Below are 26,034 nucleotides of genomic sequence, written 5' to 3' on the forward strand. Positions count from 1 at the left end.
CTAAAATAAATAATTTATTTTTCAAATTTTATAGAATTGCGGAAAATTTGGCACCGGGAGAGCCTTAAAAGTAAATATATTTAAGAAATTATGAATTATATGAATTATTATGCTAGATACCAGAAAGCGTTCAGTGGACGGAAACGTAATAAGTTAGAACAAAGAGATTTTATCAATAAATTTATAGTTGTAGTAATTCCGTTAGTTAAAATTATGTTTTATTTGACTTTATTTTTTGATTATTTGTAATTTAGTAAAAAATTAACTTAAAACGTACTACTTGATATTTTTCAAATTACATTAAAAACAAAAAAATATATTTATGATTTATAAATTTTCCCTAAAATGGAAATTATCGTGTAGCTCGACAAAATATACAGAGATAGATTCCGTTTATTATTAGTTATGAGTTTATGACATTCAATAAGGGACTAGTCAAAATTAGTCATAATAACGATATAATATATAATATATATTTATTATATAATAAAATATAATTTAAAAACTTGATTTTATGTTTATAATTTATATATTGTACAAACTATTGTACTACAATCAATCTGTCATATAATAGTATTAACTATACTCATATTTGTATCACTAATTTGGGACTTCACTACACAAAAGAAAATATAAAATAAAAAAAAGTTTACATCGTGTTAAAAAAATCTGTTATCTTAGTTTGTACTTTGTTTAAAAATCATGCTGTATTTTTTTTCAATTTCTTTAAAATTTTTGTTAATTACCTATTATCGGTTGTTACATTATAACCTTCAATAAAAGTTTAATACAGTTATTATAGATGAAGATTTTTCAAATATAACCAAATATAACCTTAATAATATCCATATAGTCATTATACAGATGTCATAATAATTATCGATTTTGCCGGAGCCTTTAATCTTAAGACCTAAGGTCATTGCACCCGATATGTCACTACCGCCAGTTGTCGTTTGCGCATCACTTTTGTTGATTTTACCTTTTTTGTAAGACAGTTGCGCATCGTTCGATTTTTGGGTTATATGTACATCATTTGCGCATCAATATTATTTTTCAATAGAACTAAAAAAAAGGTGTATACCAAAAGTCAGAATTTGTTTTCTAAATTTCTACTGATATCTATTATTTACAACGGGCTCCTGAGGTCAAAAACTAGACTATAAATTAAATATAAAAAAGTGGATGTCGCTTTGCTGTACAGTAAGATACTATTTTTTACTCAACAAATAAAGTTTAATGTCATTCATAGAAAAAAACACTAATAAAATCGGAAACAGAAAATTCCTAAACAGTTCAAAATAAATGAAAATATTTTGAAAATTTTATCGTGTATAGAAAATGCAAATATATATGACCAGTGAAAATGTCATGCATATACGTTCATTTGTTTTAAAGTTACACCAAAAACCAAAATCGATTTTGTGGAAAGCCAATTTTACATAAAAATTCCCGTTTTTCCTTAATTTTTATGTTGTTTCCTCGGAGCTTTTGAAAACTAATGGGAATTTTAAATTTTGACTTCCCGAATGCACCAACTAGATTCACTTTCCCATCGAACAAGATACTGAAGTTTAAAATCGAAGCATTATTTCGACTACTTATCGTGTACATAGAAAAAAAAAAAACACACATCATTGTAAAATCAATACATTCATCGTTCCACTCAGAATCTAAAAATAAGAATAAAAAAGAGTTCGCCACTATACAACCGGTGTCATTATAAACAGTTTCTACCGTATGTTCGTATAATAAGTTTTATTTATCATGAGTACGAATCAGTATAATAGTAAGTTGAGGCATTGAAATTTTACATAACATAATAGTTTTGTTATCTTTTTTTCCCATTCCATCCAAATACAATCAGATAATTTTACATAAATTAGTGCACATTATTATTTATAATTTTAATAGACTAATGATATTTTTGTGAAATACATTTTTACTAAGTATGCATTTTCGTCGTAAAAACAATAAAGTTTATTATTTACTTATTTCTATACGAACAAAGCAATTCAGACGACTTATTATTGTTATTATTATTATTATTATTACTTATTATTACAAATGTAAGAATAATAAATATTAAATATACATAATAGATATTTTTTTTATAGCTCTTGAATAAACATAGCCCACTTTTTTTTTGATACCGATGATTAATATATTCATGTCCGATATTATATCAAAACAAACCAGGGACAAACATAAAAAAAACAACTTTACTTTGTGCTCTCTATAATAGTTCCCTTTAGAAACCTACCACGATCTTATGTGAATAACAAAATAATATTATCATAAGTATTTTTGTTTTAAATGATTAAAATAATATATTCAGTCACAATAATATAGTATTATTATAGTAGTGTGTGATCTATATTATATATTTAGTATATCAAAATATCAATTTCTAAAAAGCTCAGCGTAAAAAAAAAAACAATAGATACACTAAAGACAGATAAAACGAAAGAGAATTATTATTACTCGTAACAAATAATATAATCAATACTTTAATATTATAAATATGAAGAGTTTGTTAGTTTGAACGCGCTAATCTCAGGAACTACTGGTTCGAATTGAAAAATTCTTCTTGTGTTGGATAGTCCATTTGTCGAGGAAGGCTTTCAGCTATATAACATTACGATGCGACCAATAGGAGCGAATCATCAGTGAAAAATGTTGCAAAAACGGGGAAAATTATTCATATTTGAAGGCTTCCGTTGCGTGCGCTGCGTAAACGGTCCAAGTTACCCAAAAAATATGTATAAAAGAATAAATTATTCCTCTTTAAATGATTTAAAAAAATTTTCACGACAGAATATGTCTATCTTTTAAGATTGACTCACTATGACCTTTTTTATGGTAATCAAATTTGGTCGAAATGAATGCATTATTGCCAATTATTTGCTACAGAGTTATATCGACATAATATTAATCCTTATCCAAATAAATGTGTTGTTGATTAACACGTTGAGTGCCACAGTATTTATGAAGCGCATATAGTGTGTTTCCGCGCCAAAACTGAGCCGCAACGCCGTCGTCCGTCGGTCGACTACATGTCGACACCGGTTCCGCGCGCCGTGCACCAATAAATGAAATATGAGCACTCTGTACTAACGTTCTCGGAATATTGAGGTGTTTTATAAATAATCGGTAGTACCAAGTAATAATAATTTTGTCGTAGACAAATGGGTATCAAAATAAATGTATAATTAACAATAAGTAAAAATATGAATATAGAGTGTAGCATATTCTGCGAACATAAATATACACTTATTGTTATTATACATCCAAGCAAGATACATTATGTACATTATTAAAATAAACTAATATTATTTCGTCAGAATATTATAGTAACAACTATAAAAAAAAAGGTGGGTAAGTGGATGTGGCTCTACTGTACAGTAGGTTACAAGTGGGTCACTGTAATGGATGGTGTTAAATTTGAATTCAATGATATTATAATATCATTGTATAAGAAAAACGATTCTGAGCGAAAACGGTCAGTCAGCCTATGATAGGAGCCTATGAAATAAGTATATTTGATGATATTATTGTGAATAAAGTAATTTATATATAACCTATTTACGTGGAGCCTTGTTTTAAATTTTCAATCCTTAGCCATAAAAGTTAAACATTTTATACATTTTTAACTACAAAATAATTAATAAATTATAAATTTGATAAATTTTGTCAAAATTTAAACTTTAAATGCTTATAAAAAAAATTGTGCTTATGTATTTTTAATATTTTTCAACTGCTATTAGAACGATATATTAGGAGCCTTATATTAAATTTTCACGCTTTTTTTACCCAACAAATAAATTTTATTGATATTTATAGAAAAAAAAAAAAAAAATTGAAAACTGACAATGTCCGTAAACAGCTCAAAAAGAGTCAAAATATTATATGGTGTATAGAAAATGCTAATATAAACATTTAGTAAAAATTTCAAGCATCTACAGTCATTCGTTTTTTAATTACAATAAAATAAGAAAATTGTTACATGAGAAATCGAGTGAATATCAAATGTTGTAAAAATATAAATTTCAGACGCTCATAAAAATTTAATTTAAGTTTCTTGTAGACATTTTTTTTTTGATAAAGGTAGACAAACTTATGAGTAATCTTATATTACATTTTCAAATCTTAGATTTAAAAAGAAAATTTTTTATGAATTCTTAACTCAAAATAATTTGCTAATTTTCGTGATTTTTCCGTATTTTGTCAAAATTTGAACTTTAAATGTTTATAAATAAAAACTGTGACTAAGGATTTTTAATTTTTTTCATCTGCCTTTGAAACAATAACCTAGGAGCCTTCTATTAAATTTTCAAGCTTTTTTACTCAACAGATACAATTTTATTGATATTTATAGAAAAAAAAACTAAAAAAAATAGGAATTGACAATGTCCGTAAACAGCTCAAAATAAGTCAAAATTTTTGGAAAATGTTATGGTGTATAGAAAATGCAATTATAAACATTCAGTCAAAATTTCATGTTCCTACGGTCATTTGTTTTAGAGTTACATCAAAAACCAAAATCGATTTTCTCAAAAACAGATTTTGCGTGAAAATTCCCGTTTTTTCTTAATTTTTCTTTTGTTTTTCACGTCGCTTTTGAAAACTACTGGGAAATTTTTACTTATTAAATAAATTCTCATTTATTGTTTAACATTGACAATAATTTCAACACGTATACGAATTACGAAGGAATGCATCGTTACTGGTCGGCGGGCAACGTCGAGTAATTCATTACATAAAATAAAACATATTATAATAGTTAGCACTATTAATGGGCAACGAAGTGCACGGGATCAGCTAGTATTAAATATAAAATAATATAAAGTGATATAGTTCAGAGGACGCTACACCAGCATGCATTGTCTCCATCTTGGGTTAGGTTTCGGAAGGTTTCGTATGTGTTGTGGAATTTTGGTAATTCTACTATAAATAAATACAGAGGGAGCATTGTTGTCCCGCGGAAAACAGTTTTTGCTATGTTGTGCACTTGTAAGATGGAGACAACGCACGCGGGTGTAGCGTCCTCTTAATTATATTTATAAGCATTTTATTATTTTATTACTATAATATAATACTAGCTAATTCCACGCACTTCATTTCCCGTCAAAAGTGTTAACTCTATATGATTCAAACTTTGTTCAGTTCGTTATTTAATATTTGGTGTATGGTGTTCAAAACTTAAAAATGTTCACTGATCGTCTTGAATCTTAAAATACTTGTGCAAGCACCACATTAAAATGAGAATTTTGATCAGTCGGGACATATGTTCTATTATAGTAATATATATTACAGCCATCCCACCATGCGTTGCCCATGAGACATGCCTGTGATTATGCGAGCAGTATATTTACAGGTAGGTATTGGCAATCCACATGTGGTGGATTGCAGACCTCGCAAGGTGCGTACGCAATTATGAATGTTTTATTAACACGTTGTTTATGATGTGCATGTGTAGGTTTCCGAATCCCGGGACACCGGTAGAAAAATTAGCGTTAGGAATAAAATTTTCACCAAGTTATTATGGTTTTTATTTTTGGCCAAATAGAAAATACCAGTCTAAAATTATATTCAATCATAATAACTATATTATTTTTTCTAACCAACAACTGTAGAATAAACAAAAAAACACATATTTAGCTGTCTTGCCCGACGTTGTCCAGGCCAAAGATTTGCACCTATTCTTAATAAATATATTTATACTAATAAAATGTATAATATACCATATTTCTTCTAATTGTTATATAAATATAATATTTAAACAATATTTCACAAAATGGGTTAAGTAGTTGTTGAGAACCTATATAATATAATAGCTACAAATATACATTCAACTCTCATATTTGTATTAAGACATAATTTCTTTATTCGAAACCTTAAACTTGACGATTTGATGAATTATTTTACCTCATCTGCCAGAGTGAATGGCAACCATTCAAATACAAAAAAATACTAATATCTAATAATTATTTCTCCTATAAGCAATAGCAACCATTCATAAACAACAATTTCCATAGTAAATCTTAAAATCCTTGTTGAGCACCTCTTCAGGTGGGACCTACCAATTATGAATCTAAATCATTTAGGGACTCACTCAAAAACACATAAAACATTTCTAGATGTTTAGGAGGTGTTCAATGACGTACAGACAACCATTCATTTATACCTATATATTATATTTCTATGACATAAATGTTGTCTAAATCTGCTTAGTATGGTCGACAGACTTAAAAAAAAAACTTCCACCCGACTGCTATTGGTAATATCATGTACAACGATCGCAGGATGGTATATCACGACGATTTAGATGTGTGGCGTGTATTATAATACGATTTCGACAATATATTTTATGGCATATAATGATGAAAATAATATTATCTATACTTTCCTTACGTGATTTTGAGATGAAGGATGAATCATGTTTTATTCGTCACTTACATCGTGATAATAACATAAACGTCTGTCAATATAATATTATTATAATAGTTACACTGCTCCATCCATCGTGCTCGCGTTTTAGTATTTTATAATTAAACGCACTCACCGGGCCGAACGGAAAGCAATTAAACGTCGATGACGTGAAAATCCACGACCTGTGGCGACAGTACGACTACCTATTAGACGCACGTCGAAACGAATATCATATTATTATTCCGATTAACTTGACAGCTAAATCGAATCCACCCTATCCAAAGCACCCCACCGCTCACACAACCGCCGAAACCTACAATCATCACTGAAAGTGTTGCAGTAAAACGAATAACATGTAATTACATGCCCTGCACGGTCAGTTTTTAAAATTAGAATCCTCCCCTTCCCCCTCGAAAACTACCTAACCGAGTTTCACAACCCCGGTATGAATACTATTTTATCAAGCTCACAGCGCGGACGTCACGTGTCGAATCCGACTCGTCACTTTTCAACACGTCATTGTGGACTTGAATCGCGTTCGTCAAACCATCGTGTCACCTCACGCAATTTATATGATAATGACGGACGATAATAATAACAATATAACTATCGTTTTTAATTCGTTTCGTGTCGGTTTCGTGAACCCGTTCTGGTGGAAGTCCGACATCGTTTATTCAGATCTGGGGGGGGGGAGAGGGGTTGACGGCGACGTATGTCACGTATCCAGGCCGTTTATATAATAATTACAATCGCGTCTAAATATAATATACGAGCAGTATATTAGTATAGTATACGTCAGTAATATTTTGCTCGCAATATTTTATTCTGACGAACAATGTTATCAAAAAAATTATATTGCCCACGGTCGCCCAATTTTTGTGCCATAAATTACAACATATAGATTGAAGCTATTTTCATTGGAGGAAAAACTAGTTTGAATAAGCAATATAGATCCAAATGGCTACCTAGTCGTTTCGAACATTGGTTTCTGGACGATTCGTGTTTTACTAACATGCCATTGAAAAAACAGTCATATTCAACGCGTGTCAAAGAATTTTTTTTCTGATTTAATAATTTCAATCGAACTGTATAATATTGGCAAACGAATATAAAGTCATACATCATTATGTATAAGATGTGTATGTTTACCAAGAAAACAGCAAAAGTGAAAAAGTGGAAAAACTTATCTCACGCAATAAAAAAATAACGTCCAAAAAGAACAAAGTTAGAAATTGAATTTATTATTTCTTGTTTATTATTTTTCAAAGTTCAAAAGAAAAATGTCTCGTAAAAAGTGCGTACAATTCCCTGCTGTGGATATTTTGTTTGGAAACTCGTGATTCTATTTAACTTTAAGTTATATTGAGGGGCGAGTTACTCGTAAAGTTATGGATTCCGTTTGAAGTACTAAAATAACTATAATATAGTTTATTAAATAAAGTTTTATTTTTTTGTTGATTTAGTGATACTGTATATTTCATAGTAATATATATGGACGTTCATCAAATCGCAAAGAACTTACATTTTTACGTTTTACCCTCGACCACACTAGTATTGCCTATATATTATGGTAAAAACGGATTAGAAAATATTTGAAAATGTGCTGCTAGGACATTGCTAAAATCGGATTTAATATAATACTAGTTGATCCTTCACGGCTGCATCGGCGTCACCCAGGACAAATTAAATAAAGCCTTTGGATTTACCTCGTCCTAAACTCCATTAAATGTAAGCTACACAGATTTTAACACAGTATACTTTGGCCCAATATAATATATGTTAACATTTTTTCTAGAAGTAGAAGTACAGAAAAAATTACACGTTATATTTTATGTAGAGTTAATAAAAGTAAGAGTTACCTAATAATTTGTTGAATATTACTAATTATTAGTACATTTTTTTTAAAAAAAACTATAATATAGGTACATATAGTTTAAAAAAAAAAATTAACATTTCATAATATTATATTCGAATATAGGTACTAACGGATATTATTATATCCTTTAAATATAAAATAGTGTACCTTATAAAAACCACTTGTTTAAGTTATATCAATACTTTTAAAAACTAATTTGCTTAGAAATAAATATGCGCACAGAAAAATCAAAGGTTCTCTTTTCGCAAATCGAAAAGTTGTGATTGTTAAAATATGCCTCCCTTGAATTCCTCGAAAGACAGTTAACGTTTTCAAATATATTATAATGGCATTTGAGTTCACTCAAATAATTCCAAAAATAAATCAGGACTGAATAAATTTGTTGTTCAAGCATGAATAAATTAGCACGTTTAAAATGAAATCTCAGTGTATAATCAATACGGACCCACGTATTACATGTACGAGGATCTTAATAAATAATTCATACATAATTCATGGTGATGAACAGTGGTAAAATTGAGAGGTGTCCTCCTAGAGACGTTAAAGGTAGTCACAAAGTAAAAAAGTGTGTCAGAGTAATCCTAAAGTAGGTACTTGGATAAGAACGGTGAAAGCATAGGAGGGTGAGTCGTGCATTTCTATAACGAGTACAGAAAAATGCACTCGTATCTGACAATATTGTTAAGTTCACCACTTCATTGCATATTATATTTTTATATTAAATTTATATAATATTATTAAGTACGAATTGAATGTTTTATAAGTGTAGATACTCACGTTAGTCCATGTGAACGGTATGTCCCTGGGTCGCCTGAGCACCAAATGTTGGACCAACAGGTGGCCGCGGACTTCATCGGCCGTGGCCGCACCCCACACGCTGAGCAGCTTCTCGCCGGCGTCCATGATACGTATGTCCTGGTTGATGACGACGCCGAACGGGAAAAGCCGGAGCAGCAGCCCTATGGGTATGGACGGAAGCTGCAAACACCGGTCGAAAGTATGAACGGCCGCGTGCTGGTCGACGAACGCGCTGTTATCGAAGTCTAACCGGTACTTGACGAGAACGTTCTGCAAGCCGGTCGCCGCCGCCGCCGCAGTCGCCACCGCCGACTGGTGCGAGGATACCGTGGCCGTGGACGTCTTCTCACACTGCAGCACGCGGATCTTGAGGTTTGTGTCGTACACCTCCTCGGCGATCTGGTCCAGTTGCCCTGTGAAACAAGTATTTAGGTTTTTTTTTTGCTGTCGTTGCTCGTTACCAGCACACAAGCGCTGGATATTGAGAGTAAAAGCCAAAAATTTAAGTTTTTGAGACTCGTGACAAAATGTCTGAGTGTTGAAAATATGTTAAAACCAAAATTGAATGATAGGGTTGCAGAACAGTACAGTCCTGCAATCAATTAAAAATATTATTACGTTGATACATTCTAAATGCAAATACGCGCAGTGTCGTGTGGAAATCTTAATCATTGCCGGTTTTTTAATAATTGTTATTATATTTTTCAACCATTTGTCGAAGATCGAGAATTTTATTTGTGTCACGTGTTCGATTTCTGTGAAAAATATTGAATTTAAGATTAATTATCGCAGAAATCAAAATCGAAAAAAAGCGGGTAAGTGGATGTTGCTTTGCTGTACAGTAGGTTACAATTGGGTTAGTGTATAATGGATTGTATTAAACTTTAATTCGATGATATAATATCATTGTATATTAAGAAAAACGATTCTGAGCGGAGATTGTTTGTCAGTCTGGATATTTTATATTGCTATTATTTATTATAGCATGTAAGTTAAATCAATAATATTATAATATATTATTGTTATTTATTCATTTCTATCTTCTATGGTGATAAACAAAGCATTAGAGATTGAAATCCTGTTTTACCTGTTTTCCAAAATTTGTCAGTGGTTTTTTCCGTGGAATTAAATAACTATTGAGAAAATCGAAAAATGACCTTTTTATAGTACCATCTTGATCAGATTTGCTAAAAGATAAGATACTATATGTTGAAATCGAAGTACCTACTCCTTTTGGTAGAAATTTTGTATACAGAATAAAAAAAATAAAAAATAAACACCATTGTGTTTCACCATAAACTATTAGCTTCATCCCTCCGCTCAGAATCTAAAAGGTCTAAATAATATAATTACGCGGAGATTAACCACGCTACTCATCTTTTCAATAATGCAGTTAATGAAAATCTGATTTTTAGAAAAGTACTTTTTCTAATATACTACTAAAGATCATATTTTCAGTCTTGAAAGTGTTTTTTAACTACTTTTGTACGACTAATATCTTAAGCATAAATATTTTAATAACTGAAAAACTACTCGTTCGGATTTTGAATTAGATAAATCAAAATTTTCAAAAAATAATCCATGAGTATGCTTATTGCTTGGTTATTCACTCTGTATGAATATTGTATTTAAATTTAAAAAGAACAGTGACATGATGGCTCAAAAAAAATTAGAAAAAGATTATTTAAGTCGTATCGAAAATGTTATTTTGTGTTTAAAATTAATTTTATTTAAGTAGTAGGTACTATTATATATTATAATATATTAGTTTTACATGCGTACGTGTAATTAACATCTTATGCTTAATTTATGTAGGTACTGCCTTTGATATTAAACATAATATGGAAAGATAACAATATTATTTAAGGTTGTAGAATTGTCCATATTTTTTAGTTATGTGCGTATTGTGGTCCATTGCTATAGTGTTATGGAGAATTTTCCAAAATCAAAAACATGTAAAATAATAAATCATTTAACGAATATTAATTTACGAATACGTACCTATACATGGGGCCAATTGCGTGTGGAAATAATACCAAACCTGACGTTCATTGGTGTTTTATAATAAATTCATAGTAATAATTATATTCAGAATAATAGAATAAAAAATTAATATTATGTAGGCTGTTAAATAAGAAGTTTATAAATGTGGATTTCTCCTCCGTAACTCCGTCCTCCTCTGTATTCAAAAATTACAATCACCATCCTCTCTTTTTTGATCAAACATGAGATACTCCACTGCTTAGTACATATAATATATTGGTCCGTACCTAATTATATATTTGTACACATTTTATAGAATATCGTTATTCGCGATAACCATCCACGGCCGGGATGGTGTGCAGGTGTACCCCTTAGTAATGACCCCCTTTGCCTCACACCTGGATCCACCACTTGTCTATGTATAATCGTTTGGTTGTGAAGTCCTGTAGTCGTCTTGATGATATCGCGGATCGCCGAAAACGGGATTTCGCATAATAATTCCACATGAGCCATAGATATCCGTACTGCATCAAATCACTCTATGTCGCTCCGCATTTATAATTAATATCAGGAGTATAATATTATTATAGAGTAATAATAATAATAATAATAGTATACAATTACTATGAAATGTTTGACGAGTTTGATTGAATATCGCTGCAAATCGTGTAGTGGGTTTAAAAAGTTTCTCCGTGAACGGTACACACACAATAACCCGTGGCGCTGAGTGCATATATTTTATGAGCGTGTGTGGTGTTTATATTAAAATAAAATAATATGATAATGGATTACCCGGTGCACGGGTGCATAATATAATAATATAACATACAATAATACTGACGACAGGCTTGCTGCGTTGCGTGCATTTGATTTGCCGCGGACGACCTTTGAAAGTTTATGGACTATGACAGTGCGGATCGGACGATCGAATCGGCGCGGTTAAAATTCGTAATTTGACGTTTTCGACGATCGCAGTGGCCGTGTTGTGTTTTTCCAGCGACGGCAAAAGTTTAATTGAACGATTGCCGGGGATGATGTGCCCGCCAAATGCATTTGTTTTCGGGACTTAATCCGTGATTCTGCGGTACAGCGGTGTAATAATAATAATAATAATAATAATAATAATAATTAATATAGTAATTGTTTTGCCGAAACTTTTGGTACAATAATATTATTATTCTCCCGCATGGCGTAGGTATATAGGTATAATAATATCATACCACTGTATATCACCATTTCGACTTCCACTTATCTCCATCGCTCGAATGGGTGTACAAATTGATTTCGCGAGCACTAATATAAAACTGCAGGTGCAGCGGTGCGATGCGCCGCGGAACGTCAATCATCCTGTTGCATTTACAATCCCCACCGCGAGGAACAGCTGATGTTTTTCAGACAGTTCCGTATGAGATATAATATTATAATACGAGGATCAACCTATAAAACTTTATGTACAATAGACATTAGCGGGCGCTATAATAGCCGTGTTTCGTTCATGTGCGTACGTACGTATATATATTATACGCAACAAAAGGAAAATGGAATATCCAGATTAATTTCAATAAAAAAAAACTCCTATGTGGTCGTCTAGTACGCGTGGATCGAATTCGACGTGTGTGTGCAGGAGAACCGAGGGGAGGAGACTCGCGATCCTAAATTATTATAACATAATAATAAATCATGGCCGTTTATGTATACTTTGCGGGCTGTAAGAATAATATCAACTTATAATATTGATATAGAAATGCTACACCGCAGCGGTATCCGTTATTGAAACACCACGATATATGTATTATACACATCATCACGTAGGTAGGCGCATATATTTGCAATAGGACTTTTTTCGCTCTCCCCGATAAAATGTATAATAAAATAATAATATCTGAATGTGCGTATTATTATTATTTTACCTATACGTCATACTGTATATACCTACTCGTCGTCGTATTGCTATACGCGCATAACGAAATCACTAAGAATAAATTAGTTTTCTTTTTGTATAGAGTTTAAAAAATATCACGGAAAACCTACGCGGGGGTACAATTGTACGTCGTATATAATTTATAGGTATCAATATTATTTTGATACCGAGTTGAATTTAAATACGTAGTGTATATTTTATACACAAACATACAATTATATCGTTCGGATTGTTAACATAAATTCAATTTCGTTGCAAATTGAAATTAAAGTCCCACCTTTTGTCCGACCAATAAAAATAAACTACATAGAATAATAATAATGTCGTTTTTTTTTTATAAAATCGTCTTTTTATACTTTTCTGTGTGTAGGTTTTGTATTTATATATACTACTCACTACCTACCTATATAGTACCTACAGTGAAAAAGAAATTATAGTGCTGGCAAAACAGGAAAATAATTTAAAGTAATGATTGAGGAATAATATATTTTGAGGGTTTCCTATATAATATTATACTCTCCTATTCATACTCTGCATATTCTGAAGGTAATAGTTTTTTTTTTTTTGACGCTTGTGCAATTTCGGGAGAGCAATATAATAGTCTGTGACGCATTGGAAAAACATTTTAATATAAAACAGATGTAATGAGAATCTTCAAGAAGTTCGTTACAGTAAAATTAAATTGCTATTTTACCTTTATGAAAAGCGGACTTGGTTAATTTGTCCTCACCAAAAAACTAAATTAGATTCGGATCGCAAAAATAACCTAATTCGTTAAAAAAATTGAATGTTAGTTATAGCCTATAGGTATAGGTACTGAAAAACAGCTGAGTCGCGTCTCACACCACCACCACCCCTCCCAATCGAGCGAATCTTTAACACGCGGCACCGTCATATTAACTCTATATCTATATAAAGTGTATTATAATATATATTAAACTAGCTACATTATAATATACACCGAATAACCGTGTCGAATATCGACTGTAATTATTATAACATAATATAAACTTATCATCGTCGACGAATCGGATTCACACTCACCCATGAAGTACTGCGTGAACCCGCGCCTGGTGCTCCGGTACACGAGCACGCATCCGTTGCGGTCCACGTGCGACATGTACATGGACGGGCTCTTCATCTTCGGGTACGCGAACCGCATCTGCAGGTGCAGGTTGTCAACGTTCTTGAGGAACTCGCAAAAGTACCGGCCGGTGGCTCGGATTGGCGCGTCGTAGCCCAGGTTGCTGAAGAACCGCACGAAGCACCGGCCGAAGTACCGCATGAACCCGTCGGCGGTCGGCTGGACGCGCGCCCCGGGCCGGTCCGTCGGGTCGGTGAGCAGCTCTGCGGCTGCGGCCGCCAGCTCCGGCATCAGCCCGTCCGGATATATCTGGTGGGTGTTGAACACAATCCACTTGCACCGGGCCAACCGGACCACCTCGCGCCAGGCGCTCTCGCCGTACTCGAGCTGTAACAACGGCGAGTGCCCGCGGCGGTCTTGTAAGAGATATTATTTAAAAGTGTCCGAGTTCAGATAGGTACATGTTTTTAATAGTATTTAAAATACGTATTTGAATACTCGGTAATATTTGAGTACAAATGATTTAAATAAGTAACTGCATTCAAATATTTGACATTTTTTATAAATATTATTTTTACCTTATATAAATCATGAGTATTCGCACTGAGCCGATTTTCAATTTTTAATTTTATACAACATTTTACACCGTATCTTTTGGTGTAATTATAAAGTACTCAAATACTTTTACTCGAGTACTTTACAACGGACTGACTGCGCGTAATATAGTATCATAACAAGAATAATAATATTATGTAGGGTGTAACAGGAAGACCTGACAAAAAGATGCTACTTAAACATAATTTAATAAATATACTCATGTCAGGAAATTCCTAAAAATAATATTTTGAAAAAAAATATTATTAAGTTCTAAATTAATTCACTCAAAAAAATATTGATATTTAAAATAATTCTAAAAAATAAACTACTTGACTAAGATAAATGTTTTCATCATCAAAATTGTTCTTATAATCAGATTTACAAATTTGATATTTATTTTGAATTTTTCCAAACAACTTTAAATCAAATTTAAAATTTTTATTTTCAATATTCAAAAATAAAATAATATTTTTATTATATGTGTAGTGAACTAGCGAGTGACTATAAATTATACTGTAAAAAAAAAATTAAGAATATTTATTGGAACAAAATTTATTTGTCAGGTCTTCCTGTTACACGCCCTATAGTTGCTGTATATAATTAATAATAACTATATATTATTATTTGATGGGTAGATTTATTTATTCATTACACTGGACGTGGGCTAAGCCCTTTGATTTAATTACGTATAATCTATTATTTATATTAACACGGTACGTCTTACGGTCGTATAAAATGTAAGTATAGGTACTACATAATTATTTATATATGCTATAATATAGTATAAGTCTAATATTCTATGCTAAAAAATTAACGACTAATTAGATATACTTTAAAGTGGGAATCGTTTTATCATAGGATTTTCGACAGGCACGTACACAAAAAAAAATTCGGAGGGGGGGGGGGGGGGTTGAGAATTACCTCGTTTAATTATATTATATTATTATTATTGTTACTCCGCCTATCGTTCTGATTTTTGTTTTTTTTCACGACGTCTCCGTATACTATATACACTGCACAGATATTGTGATTTTTTGTGATGGATATATAGTATATAATATATATATTATAACATGTTTGACTGTATGAGTATATCAGGACCGTGAGCATCAAACGCACCACCATACCAAAATTGTATTTTAAGTATTTTAAATCTATAATTAACGCTTTCCTTTATTGAAACTACTTTTACAAAGTAATTAAACTACTGATTATTCAATATTAAAAATTTCGCTATCTACAGTAAGAATATATATTTTTTTAAAAAATACAGTAATAATTCGATGGAAAACAAAACTGTAAATTGAAACATTAAAAAAATTAATCATAAAAATACAGATCCTATAATATTATCTCGAAATTATATTATTCAAATGTGACACATATTACATTATAGCTCCTACCAAAAATGATAAGATTTTGAAACCTCGAAGAAAGAAGATTTTAGAATGAAATACTTAAACTCTCTTATAAAGTGAAGATTATAAAAAACACGTCTAACACACTCAGTCAAGAGAGATGCACGGATAACGTTATTCCCACAAACTAAGTCCAAGACGAGACACTTTTTTTTATAAGATTTATCGAGAGAGAGGGAGAGAGGATTACGCAATATTATATTTTATATCTCAAACATACATAAAATATTTTGATGTGACTGATTTCTGTCGGTAACAAATCGGACACTTTATTTTATTGAATTATAATAAAACTGTTTTTATTATGTTATAAAATCAAGCGTTACATCAGTATACGTTTAGTGAATTAAATCAGAGACGTATATTATATATAATATTAAAGCAATAAAACAAATTGATTCTTAGCTGCTTATATATTATATTGATTTCACAACATTTAACAGTTAAAAAAATTTTAAAACTCACATTGGATACTCATATTTTTTTAACGACCACCTCTACAGTTATTTATTTGTATATACTATATACTATATTATATTGTATAATGAGGAGTTTCTAAAAGTGTACAAAAAAACATGAAATTCTATTTATCAAAAAAGAGCGTATTTTAATTACATTTTGGTATAATATGAAATATTTATTATTCTTAATAATTTTCAAAACGTAAATATAAACCAAATCGTCAATTTTAGATTTTTAATTGACAATTAAAATGTGTTCATGCGTACTTTTAACTTTATAGTGACTATAGTGTTATATTAATTAAAAAAAGGTGGGCGATTGGGTTTTGCTCTGCTGTACAGAAGGTTACAAGTAGGTCACTGTAATGGATGGTGTTAAATTTGAATTCAATGATATAATATCATTGCATAAGAAAAACGATTCTGAGCGAAAACGGTCAGTCAGCCTATGATATTATTGAGCATATTTGATGATATTATTGTGAATAAAGTAATTTATATATTATAACCTATTTTCGTGAAACTCTGTTTTAAATTTTCAATCCTAAGGTATAAAACCTTTATAAGGTTCAACACATTTTATAAGTTTTTAACTACAAAATAATTATTAAATTTTGAATTTTATAAATTTTGTCTAAATACGATTTTTAATATTCTTCAACTGCTATTGTAACAATATATCAGGAGCCTTGCATTAAATGTTCACGCTTTTTTATCCAACATAAATTGAAAACTGACTATGTCCATAAACAGCTCAAAAAGAGTCAAAGTATTTTCAAAATTGTATGGTGTATAGAAAATGCTAATATAAATATTCAGTGAAATTTTCAAGTATCTACAGTTATTCGTTTTCAAATTACAACCAAATAAGAAAATCGTTACGTGAGAAATCAAGCCCCGTTTTTCCTTAATTTTTTTTTTGTTTTTCGTGGCGCTTTTGAAAACCACTGGGAAATGTTTACTTTCGAACCCCTAAAGTACTAACTAGATTCACATTCCTATCAGAAAAGATACTGTTAAAGAAAATCTAAGCATTTTTACTCTCCTAAAAGGTGATGATAGACTCAAGAATAAAAGACACGAAACCCCAAACTTGAAATTTCTGGACACGTTTTTACTCTCACATTGACTCATTCTATCAACAAACAACTCTTATACCTAGCTTAATTGATACAATCAACTAAAATAACAACAATTCTTTTTTTAAGTATTTTTTTCTGATATTTTCATAATGCAAATACTATAATAACCTAACTTATCTACTTAAACCTACAACTGTTACTTTTTATAATATTATTATATTATTCACTGAGATGAATATTATAATCGGTTTATTCCATTTTGTGTTGTATATTATGTTAGTATCAACAAAAATAATTTAGATTTTAGAGTAAAGAAATTTAGTTATTCTCTTATATTATCTATATCTATACTTTTATCAATTAAAATATTATAATAATAATTCTATATTATGAACACTTTACAGGTTTGCATTTATCAAGGATGTTGGAATATCATCAGTTGCGGATTAAAAAGTAAAGTACCTATACTGTTTATAAACTAAAACAATTTTTAATATCTAATAATTATCATTATTATTAGGTTATTGCTTTAGTGGTTCGTAACTTTTTTTGAATGACGGAACACTTATTTTTTTTTTGATTTTCACGGAACACAGCCGTAAAATTAGACAGTATTTAAATACTATATTCAAATAATATATATCAAACAATGTATGTATAGTACAAAACAGCTTACATACATATTAGTCACTAAAAAATAATAGAATCAATAAATAAAATTAGAACAAATTTCACAATTTTATCATTTTCCACGGATTTTAAAACTTTGGTGGAACATTGGTTAAGAACCACTGTGCTAGCGTGAAGTAGAATATACGAAATATACTCGTGAATAGTTTGCAATAAAAATATTTTATGAGTATTATTATGTAAAAACATTAATTATTTTTAATACAACAACTTAGTATAGATGATACTTATCTATTTATAAAAAAAAAATATTTAAGTATATTTTTATCAAATTCGAATAGTCAGTTATTTTATCAACTTAAGACGTAAATAGTGATTATCTTTGATAAATTACGACGGTAACGATGAATATTATATGATTGACGTCACGGTCACGCACGTGATTCTTCGGAGTATAAGGTGCAAGAAACACAGTATGGATCGAGTGGGTAATAATAATTAACATTAACGATTAATTTGAAGGTTTATAAGGGGGTCATGACTTGTGAACCAATATGTAATGTGTAGTATTTACAGTGAATACAATTTGCAAATTATAAAATGCATATTAATGTACTTATTTAAAATATTTAAAATGAAATTTGTCTTTTATACAAGATATATATATTATATAATACATTATGATATATTTTATACGATCGGTACAATATATTAAAATATAATTTGTGTAAAAAGTCATATAGAGTGAACTCAAAAAAAACAAAACAAAAAAAAAACGATCGGGTAACTATATTTCACGTGTACCTACGTACTAATATTATACAGATAAGCGCATGTACAAGACAAACTCAGCTCACTGCACATAATATAGGTAGATCGTTTTCGAAGTTTATTACTTATTAGGCTAGGGAGTCTCTGAACAATCGAAATCGTAAACTCGTCAAGTATAATTTCCACACTATTCGAATGGAAAACAATCGCGTTGACATTTTAGTCACGCGTGACGAGATCGGGTACGGAATACATAACTGCACTGAGGTATATTGCAATTTATTATTAAAAATCAGTGTAGACTGTAGACAAAAGCATAAGAAGGGGTTACGTGGAAATCTTTTGAACTAGGAAATGACAGGCAAATAACAACACCCTACCTGCGCCGATCGCTGTACTGAATCTAAATATATATTTTTAGGTTAGGTTTGTGCGCTATTGGTTTTACGGTGGATTTTTATGATTTGTTAAAATAGATTGCAAATGTATAATTATTTCAACCAAAATGTACCAATCTTTATTTAATCGTACCGATGGACCTGATAACGCGATAAGACTTCTGAAAACTGATTTGAATTCGTTAATATGTTTACTTGAGGCTAATGAGTCTTGAGATCAGGCCACTTTTTTAAAAATTGTTTCCTAAAACACATTAATTTTGTTGGAATATTTAAAATGTCGATTATTCGAAAATTAAATTAAATATCCTAAAATGTGTCCTGATTAATCTCAAGTAGACATATTAACAAATCCAAATCAGTTTTTAAAAGTCTTATCGCGTTATCAGGTCCATCGGTATGATTGACAAAAGTACTTACAAATGAATCATAAATTGTTTACCGTTCACGTGCGCAACGCCGTGGCGGTGACTTGTACTCGCGTGTGCGGGAGCTCTCCGCTATTTTATTTACACACATTCACACGATCACTTACAACACACATTTACAAGACCCGCATGCATACAATTTGAAATTGCCTATTTTGAACTCATTAAAAAATGTCCATTTGCAATCTCCTTAAAACCGCTTTATGGGGTACCGAGTCCAAAATTTATATTGTGAAAATGTTGTTTTCGGTGAATATATAGTTGATACAATAAAACGTAATTGAATACATAATGTAGGTATGGAAAAACTTTTTACACCCGTCGTAAACGTTTAAAGAAATATCAGCCAGTATGATAAGAAATCGAGTTACGATTTACCACAATATTATTCGGTAATAAATAATTAATCATTCCAATATAAGATTGATGTCAAAACGCCTGCAGTCTGGTGTAAAACTGCACAGTTGTGTGCTAAAAATAAATATAGTTTAACAAAATGAATTGGCAGTCCGAGATAGAGATAGGTTTAGTAATGGCGTAAAAAATCTTAGATAGTAGTCATGCCAGAGAAAGAAGAAAAGAAGAACAAAATTAATAACGCATCAAATGACTATATTAATTGTTTATATAAAAAACTCAGCAAAAACCGAGTAAAAATACGACTTACAAATAATATACTACTTTACTACTCATATATACCTGAATGAAGTGTTGTACGCTTTCTAATAACATGCCGTACATTTTGTGACGTTTCCTCAAACAAACCGTGACACGAGCACTTCGATAACACACTGATGATTATTTTCACAGCTAAACATAATGGTTCCGTTTCGACGCACGATTTTTAAACGTGCCGAAAATAATTAATAATCATTTGACGCAATCGACGATGTCCAGCCCGTAAAAATCATACAATAACGAAGGAAAAATAACTCGATTCGACGAAGGACAATAATATATTCTATAATAATTGTGTTCAAAACAAACTATATAGTGTATACCTACCAGGTAGACAAAAAAATAAAATAAATATTTTTATTCCTAACGTGTATAAATGAAATACCAATTACATATAAAAATGTTTAGTTTTGTTTATTTAATTTAAATCAAACATTTAAGTTTTATTTAAAATTGGGTTTAAGGTTTACAGTTTTAGATTTTGGTCGGTATATTAGTTTTTTTACAATGTTGGGTATTTTTTGTGACCTTTTGGAATTATAAAAATAGTTCAAATTCAACCTTAATGGAGGCCGGTGGGTTTTGAAAGAAAGTACTACAAAAATATAAAATATAAAAAGAAAGGTGCAAAGTCCAATGAGGTCAATGTTTTTCTTTATATATAATACTAAAATGTCTATAACTATAGGTAGGCATAATATAGTGTATAACCGGCCATCCAGTTCATCTTTAAAATATATTTTAATACCGCGGTTGACAAGGGGTAAACACGATAAAAAAAGAGGGAATCAATCTCCCAAATCACAACCCCACTATACGTCTGGATAGTTTGGGTGTTTTTAATATAATTATTGATGGTGTAATATAATAATTTTATATAATAAAGTCAGCGGAGGTGTTTGCGATCGTAATGCGTATAAACGTGCTATACGCGTGGCCAAAACGCTTACACTACAGTACTACACGAAGATAATATACACATTACACATTCCGTGTTTTATTTAGTTCACTATGTACCTATATAGTATCTATATTAGTACAATTAATATGCACATATCATGCTGCTTAAAACAGAAACCGCCCTGTTTAACGCGTGTTCCAATAAAATACATTTCATTTATCTATTATCGTACGCGAATTATATATATATATGTAAATAGGTTTATAATTATTATTATAGCACCGTAAACCATAAAAAGTATACGAATACAAAATCGCGTTTTAGGTTATTAAACATAAGTTTAGAACATATTATTATATCCCCGTTGTGTCCGTCCGTCCGTTGGTTACCTGTAGTACCTTTACATAGTTGCCATTGTTGATATTAAGATATTTATTTACTGTCCGTAGTTAATGTACATAGTTATGAATCTAAGATTGTCTGTATTAAGAAAAATTTAATTGCGATTGTTGATATTAAAATAATTACTAATTGTATAAGTGTTTAAAATATATTCATACTAGCCGAAATATAATACTGCCGTCTGCCAGAGATTACCGAATTCTGTTTGAATTGTATTTGAAATCATAGAATAAACTATAGCTTTGTGTTAAACCGGATAGTTAGCAAACTCACTTATTTCTTCCAAGAGCCTGCAAGGAGGATTATAAAATTAAAATGGATCGATTATACAATATTTTTTTTTTATTCAAGGGAAATACTGATTTTAATTGATTAGAAAATATTTTTATATATTAATTGATAATAACTGATATAATTAAACGCCTTGTCAGGCATATCGATAAATAGATGAGTACCTACTACGAAGTCAGAATGGTTATGACATTCAGTTTACATAGACTTTTATTAGTCGTGAATTTAATGTGGAATTATTATTTATTGTGATCAGCACTGAAAATGTGCGCAAAATTTGGAATAACGCTAAGTACATCGATTAATTGAAGAGTATTGTAATAATATGCTGTGAAGTTAAGTAGTATATACAACGTGACGAGAACTTGATATCGAGCAAACTGTAAACCATATAACTATAATAACTATCAGTGGACTCCTATGAATATCCTAACCTTGTACAAGTTTAATGACAAAAACACTTTTTTTTAACAATGGATCGATAAACAGATATTTTTTTCTTATATATTTTTTATATCAACAATAGAGTTATAAGCCGAAAGTGAGAGGTTAAACCATATGAATAATCTTATTTTTAACTAAAGGGATACTTTTCAGTATCTGTATGTAATATAGCCGAATAATGAATAAATCATACCAATTTTCAATTAGTTAAATCAACACACGTGCGTGATTTTCTCTCGATGATGTATAAATGTATAATACTACAATATACAGGGTGTATCTAGGTATCACATGCAAAGTATGAATTTAGGAGTTGAAATTCATAACCCTTCATATTTTTAGTTTTGGACATTTACATTTTATTTCGTACTTTTCCTGTCATGAGTTCTTATCATACTTATCTTACAATAGCATTAATTTGGATTCTTCATTAGGTAGCTAAGGTAATACCCTATGGTATTTTATTCTGGTTATAATATTATTGGATATCTGTAATTAGTTCAGATTAAAAGTATGCCTAAGTTAGGTATAAACCTATATTGAGATTGACTATTTATCTAAATACCTTGCAAATAGCTTATTTTAAATCATGATTATTAAATAATTCTTAAAGAATTTCAACTGCTAAATTCATACTTTGCATGCGATACCTACCAATATAGGGAACTTATGGTTTAAATTTCAAGTTATAAAAGTTAGTTAAAAAAAAAATCATTTAGCTCTTGTAAATTAAACATATATCAATTATTTCAATCAAAAGTATTAATGCATATTTTACTAAACTTTAGAGGACCATAGTTAATAAACTAGCGAACCAAAATTGATGATTTGACTATCAGAATTTTCAGAAAAAAAAGCTTCACCAGAATCCATTAAAAATATAGCAGTTATCATTTGAAAAAATAAAGTTGATTTTGCTATTGGTACAACTGCATATTTAAAAATTTGAGATTGTTATAAAAAATTTGTTTGTTATAAATAAAGAAACACGTCTTTTTTCGTTTTAACGAAATTCTATGTCATCGATCCATAAACGTTAAAAACCGCCGCGTACAATGGCATAAGAGCCATGTACATACACCATGTATAGTAAATGTAACCTAACCTTTTTTTTTTTTTTTTTTCAGTTTGTAACCGACGACGCCGCGGGAACTGCTTTCGCAATATTTCCACGACGCCGCCATCGTTTATTTGAAAGAAACAAATATATTATACATACGGAGGAGGTAGACGGGACAATACCCCAACTTACCCCCCCTAAACATAACATTTATGGTAAATTTCGGTTAATTTTGAGACTTAGGCACCTTCCTTGTGTGTTCTAGGGCCGACCGGAGTCCGCCGCTCTGGTCGTCTCGTTCGTCCTATGCAGACTTCCGGTGTGGTCTAGATCCCTCCCGTGGTGTCATCGTGGGGGATGAAGAACGGTGGTCGGTGACACCTCCGACGTATCGCTGTTGCGAAGTCAAAATGTGTACGCGAGCCATTCTTCATCCTGCCGCTGACGTAAATCGTGCAGCTGATCATCCCGCTCGTCCGCTTCTTTTCTCTTCATGATTGATTCCACCATAACTGTGAACTCACGTCTGTTCGTCATGGCCTGTTCTACGATCCTTCCCCGGGCTGTCGGTTAATCCGGTAGTTCGTCGAGCCGAGGGCCGCACAGGATTTCCTGCACGTCCCCGGGATCTGTTGGGCGTCGGAGAATCCTGGACAGGACAGATCGTTCGTCCTCCCACCTGGGGCACGCAAATGTAACCTAACCTAACCTAACCTAACCTAACCTAACCTAAATGTATTGAAAATACTGCACATCGCCACCACGGTCCACGAGTTTTAAACTTTAAATAAATGCATAAACAGCTATATGTATACTATAATATCCATACGATATCGATCACAACCGTTGATCGACTACAATATTGCTCCTCGTCTTAGTCCACCCACCGACCACTACCTATATATTATAGTGTCCCAGTATCCGTAAAAAATAAGCTTATAGATTAAAAATGATACATATGTCATATCTTCATACACTGATCGATCATTCGCAAAAACGAAGAGCCCGACAAGTCCTGCAGCATTCAAATAATGCAACACGAAACATTATTAAAATATATAAGTATATGTAGGTCGTATAGGAAGTCTTTGACACGTTTCTCCACGGTATAACGTATGATACCGTTTAAAAAAAAAAAAGATCTGTAAAACTTCAATTTCTTATTCGTGCGCGGGTACAGACTTCGTCAAACGCCTTTTACAAAAGCTCCCTCAAAATATAATAATAACGTTAATATTCGTGACTGCCATTTCGAAAACACCAAGACTTCAATGGCTAAGTTTAAAGTAGGTATATACAACATATACATTATACAATTTATATATACTATTATTATTTACCTAAGCTGTTAAATTCTTTCACAATGAGAGTATAAATATTAAATAAAATTATAAACTGCACAGCAATTCCAAGAAGTTGTTTGACTTTTCTAAAGATCGATATCATTCCATTGAATATTTATTTTATAACTTGCTACTAATTATGAAATTCCATCAAAGAATGAATATACTATATTAAATACAATATAATATATTATACATACTTATATGTATATTGGTTAGGTCATAAGCTAGTATTACTACGTAAGTATACAAATAAATAAGCTAAACATATAAAGTATAGTGAACAATTGAATATAATAATACAGTTTTATCGCAACAATTACGTATAACATGAAGTTTGTAATTTTATTATATTATAATAATAAGATGTGTAACAGAAAGTATTGTGCTTTTCCCTCAACATCTTTCTTCTAATGACAATACGGAAAAATGCTTCTTCTGGTATATTATACTTTATGATTTTGGAATATTATATTATTTGCACAGTATACAACAGCCAACAGGTATATACTGTTATGTAGGTGTGTATATTCAAGAACTGTGAGGCCAATTAATTACAATAATGTCACTTTATTTGCTATGTTATTGAGTACCTAAGTACTATATTAAATTATATTATTATAATATATTATATTATATTACTATACCTACTCACCTGATATCAATACAAATTATTTGATTTATGTTTTTAGTTTCCTTGTCGTAGTAAATCAAACAAATATTAATTGGCGAATTAAAAGTATTAACTTAATTATAAAATATAAATTCATAACTAAATAATATAATTATAAAAATAATCAACAATCAACACGATTTTAATTTAAAAAAAGGTGGGGAAGTGGGTGTCGCTCTGCTGTAAGTGGATCACTGTAATGGATGGTGTTAAATTTAAATTCAATAATTGTATAAGAAAAACGATTCTGAGCGAAAACGGTCAGTCAGCCTATGATTTTACCAAGTAAATTTGACGATATTATTGTGAATAAAGTAATTTATACATAACCTATTTACGTGGAGTCTTGTTTTCAATTTTCAATCC

The 26,034-nt window shown here is 30.8% G+C and overlaps 1 protein-coding gene across 2 annotated transcripts in view; it reads right to left on the minus strand.

The window, feature by feature from the left end:
- Positions 1–20,692, minus strand: part of LOC132949050 (soluble guanylate cyclase 89Db-like) — a 37,110-nt gene extending 16,418 nt beyond the window's left edge. The window contains exons 1-4 of one of the 2 annotated variants that reach the window (XM_061019806.1): positions 12,307–12,380; positions 11,916–12,165; positions 11,711–11,809; positions 9,083–9,516 (exon numbers count right to left, since the gene is read on the minus strand). In XM_061019806.1, the coding sequence (XP_060875789.1) occupies positions 9,083–9,516; positions 11,711–11,809; positions 11,916–11,952 (570 nt within the window). In that variant the 5' untranslated portion in view covers positions 11,953–12,165; positions 12,307–12,380. Of the gene's footprint in view, positions 1–9,082; positions 9,517–11,710; positions 11,810–11,915; positions 12,166–12,306; positions 12,381–14,051; positions 14,479–20,575 lie in introns of those variants that run through there. The other variant, XM_061019805.1, reaches the window with a different exon arrangement.
- Between the last annotated feature and the right edge of the window lie 5,342 nt (positions 20,693–26,034).

The sequence above is a fragment of the Metopolophium dirhodum genome, chromosome 7 (assembly GCF_019925205.1).
Source record: "Metopolophium dirhodum isolate CAU chromosome 7, ASM1992520v1, whole genome shotgun sequence".
Lineage (NCBI taxonomy): Eukaryota > Metazoa > Arthropoda > Insecta > Hemiptera > Aphididae > Metopolophium > Metopolophium dirhodum.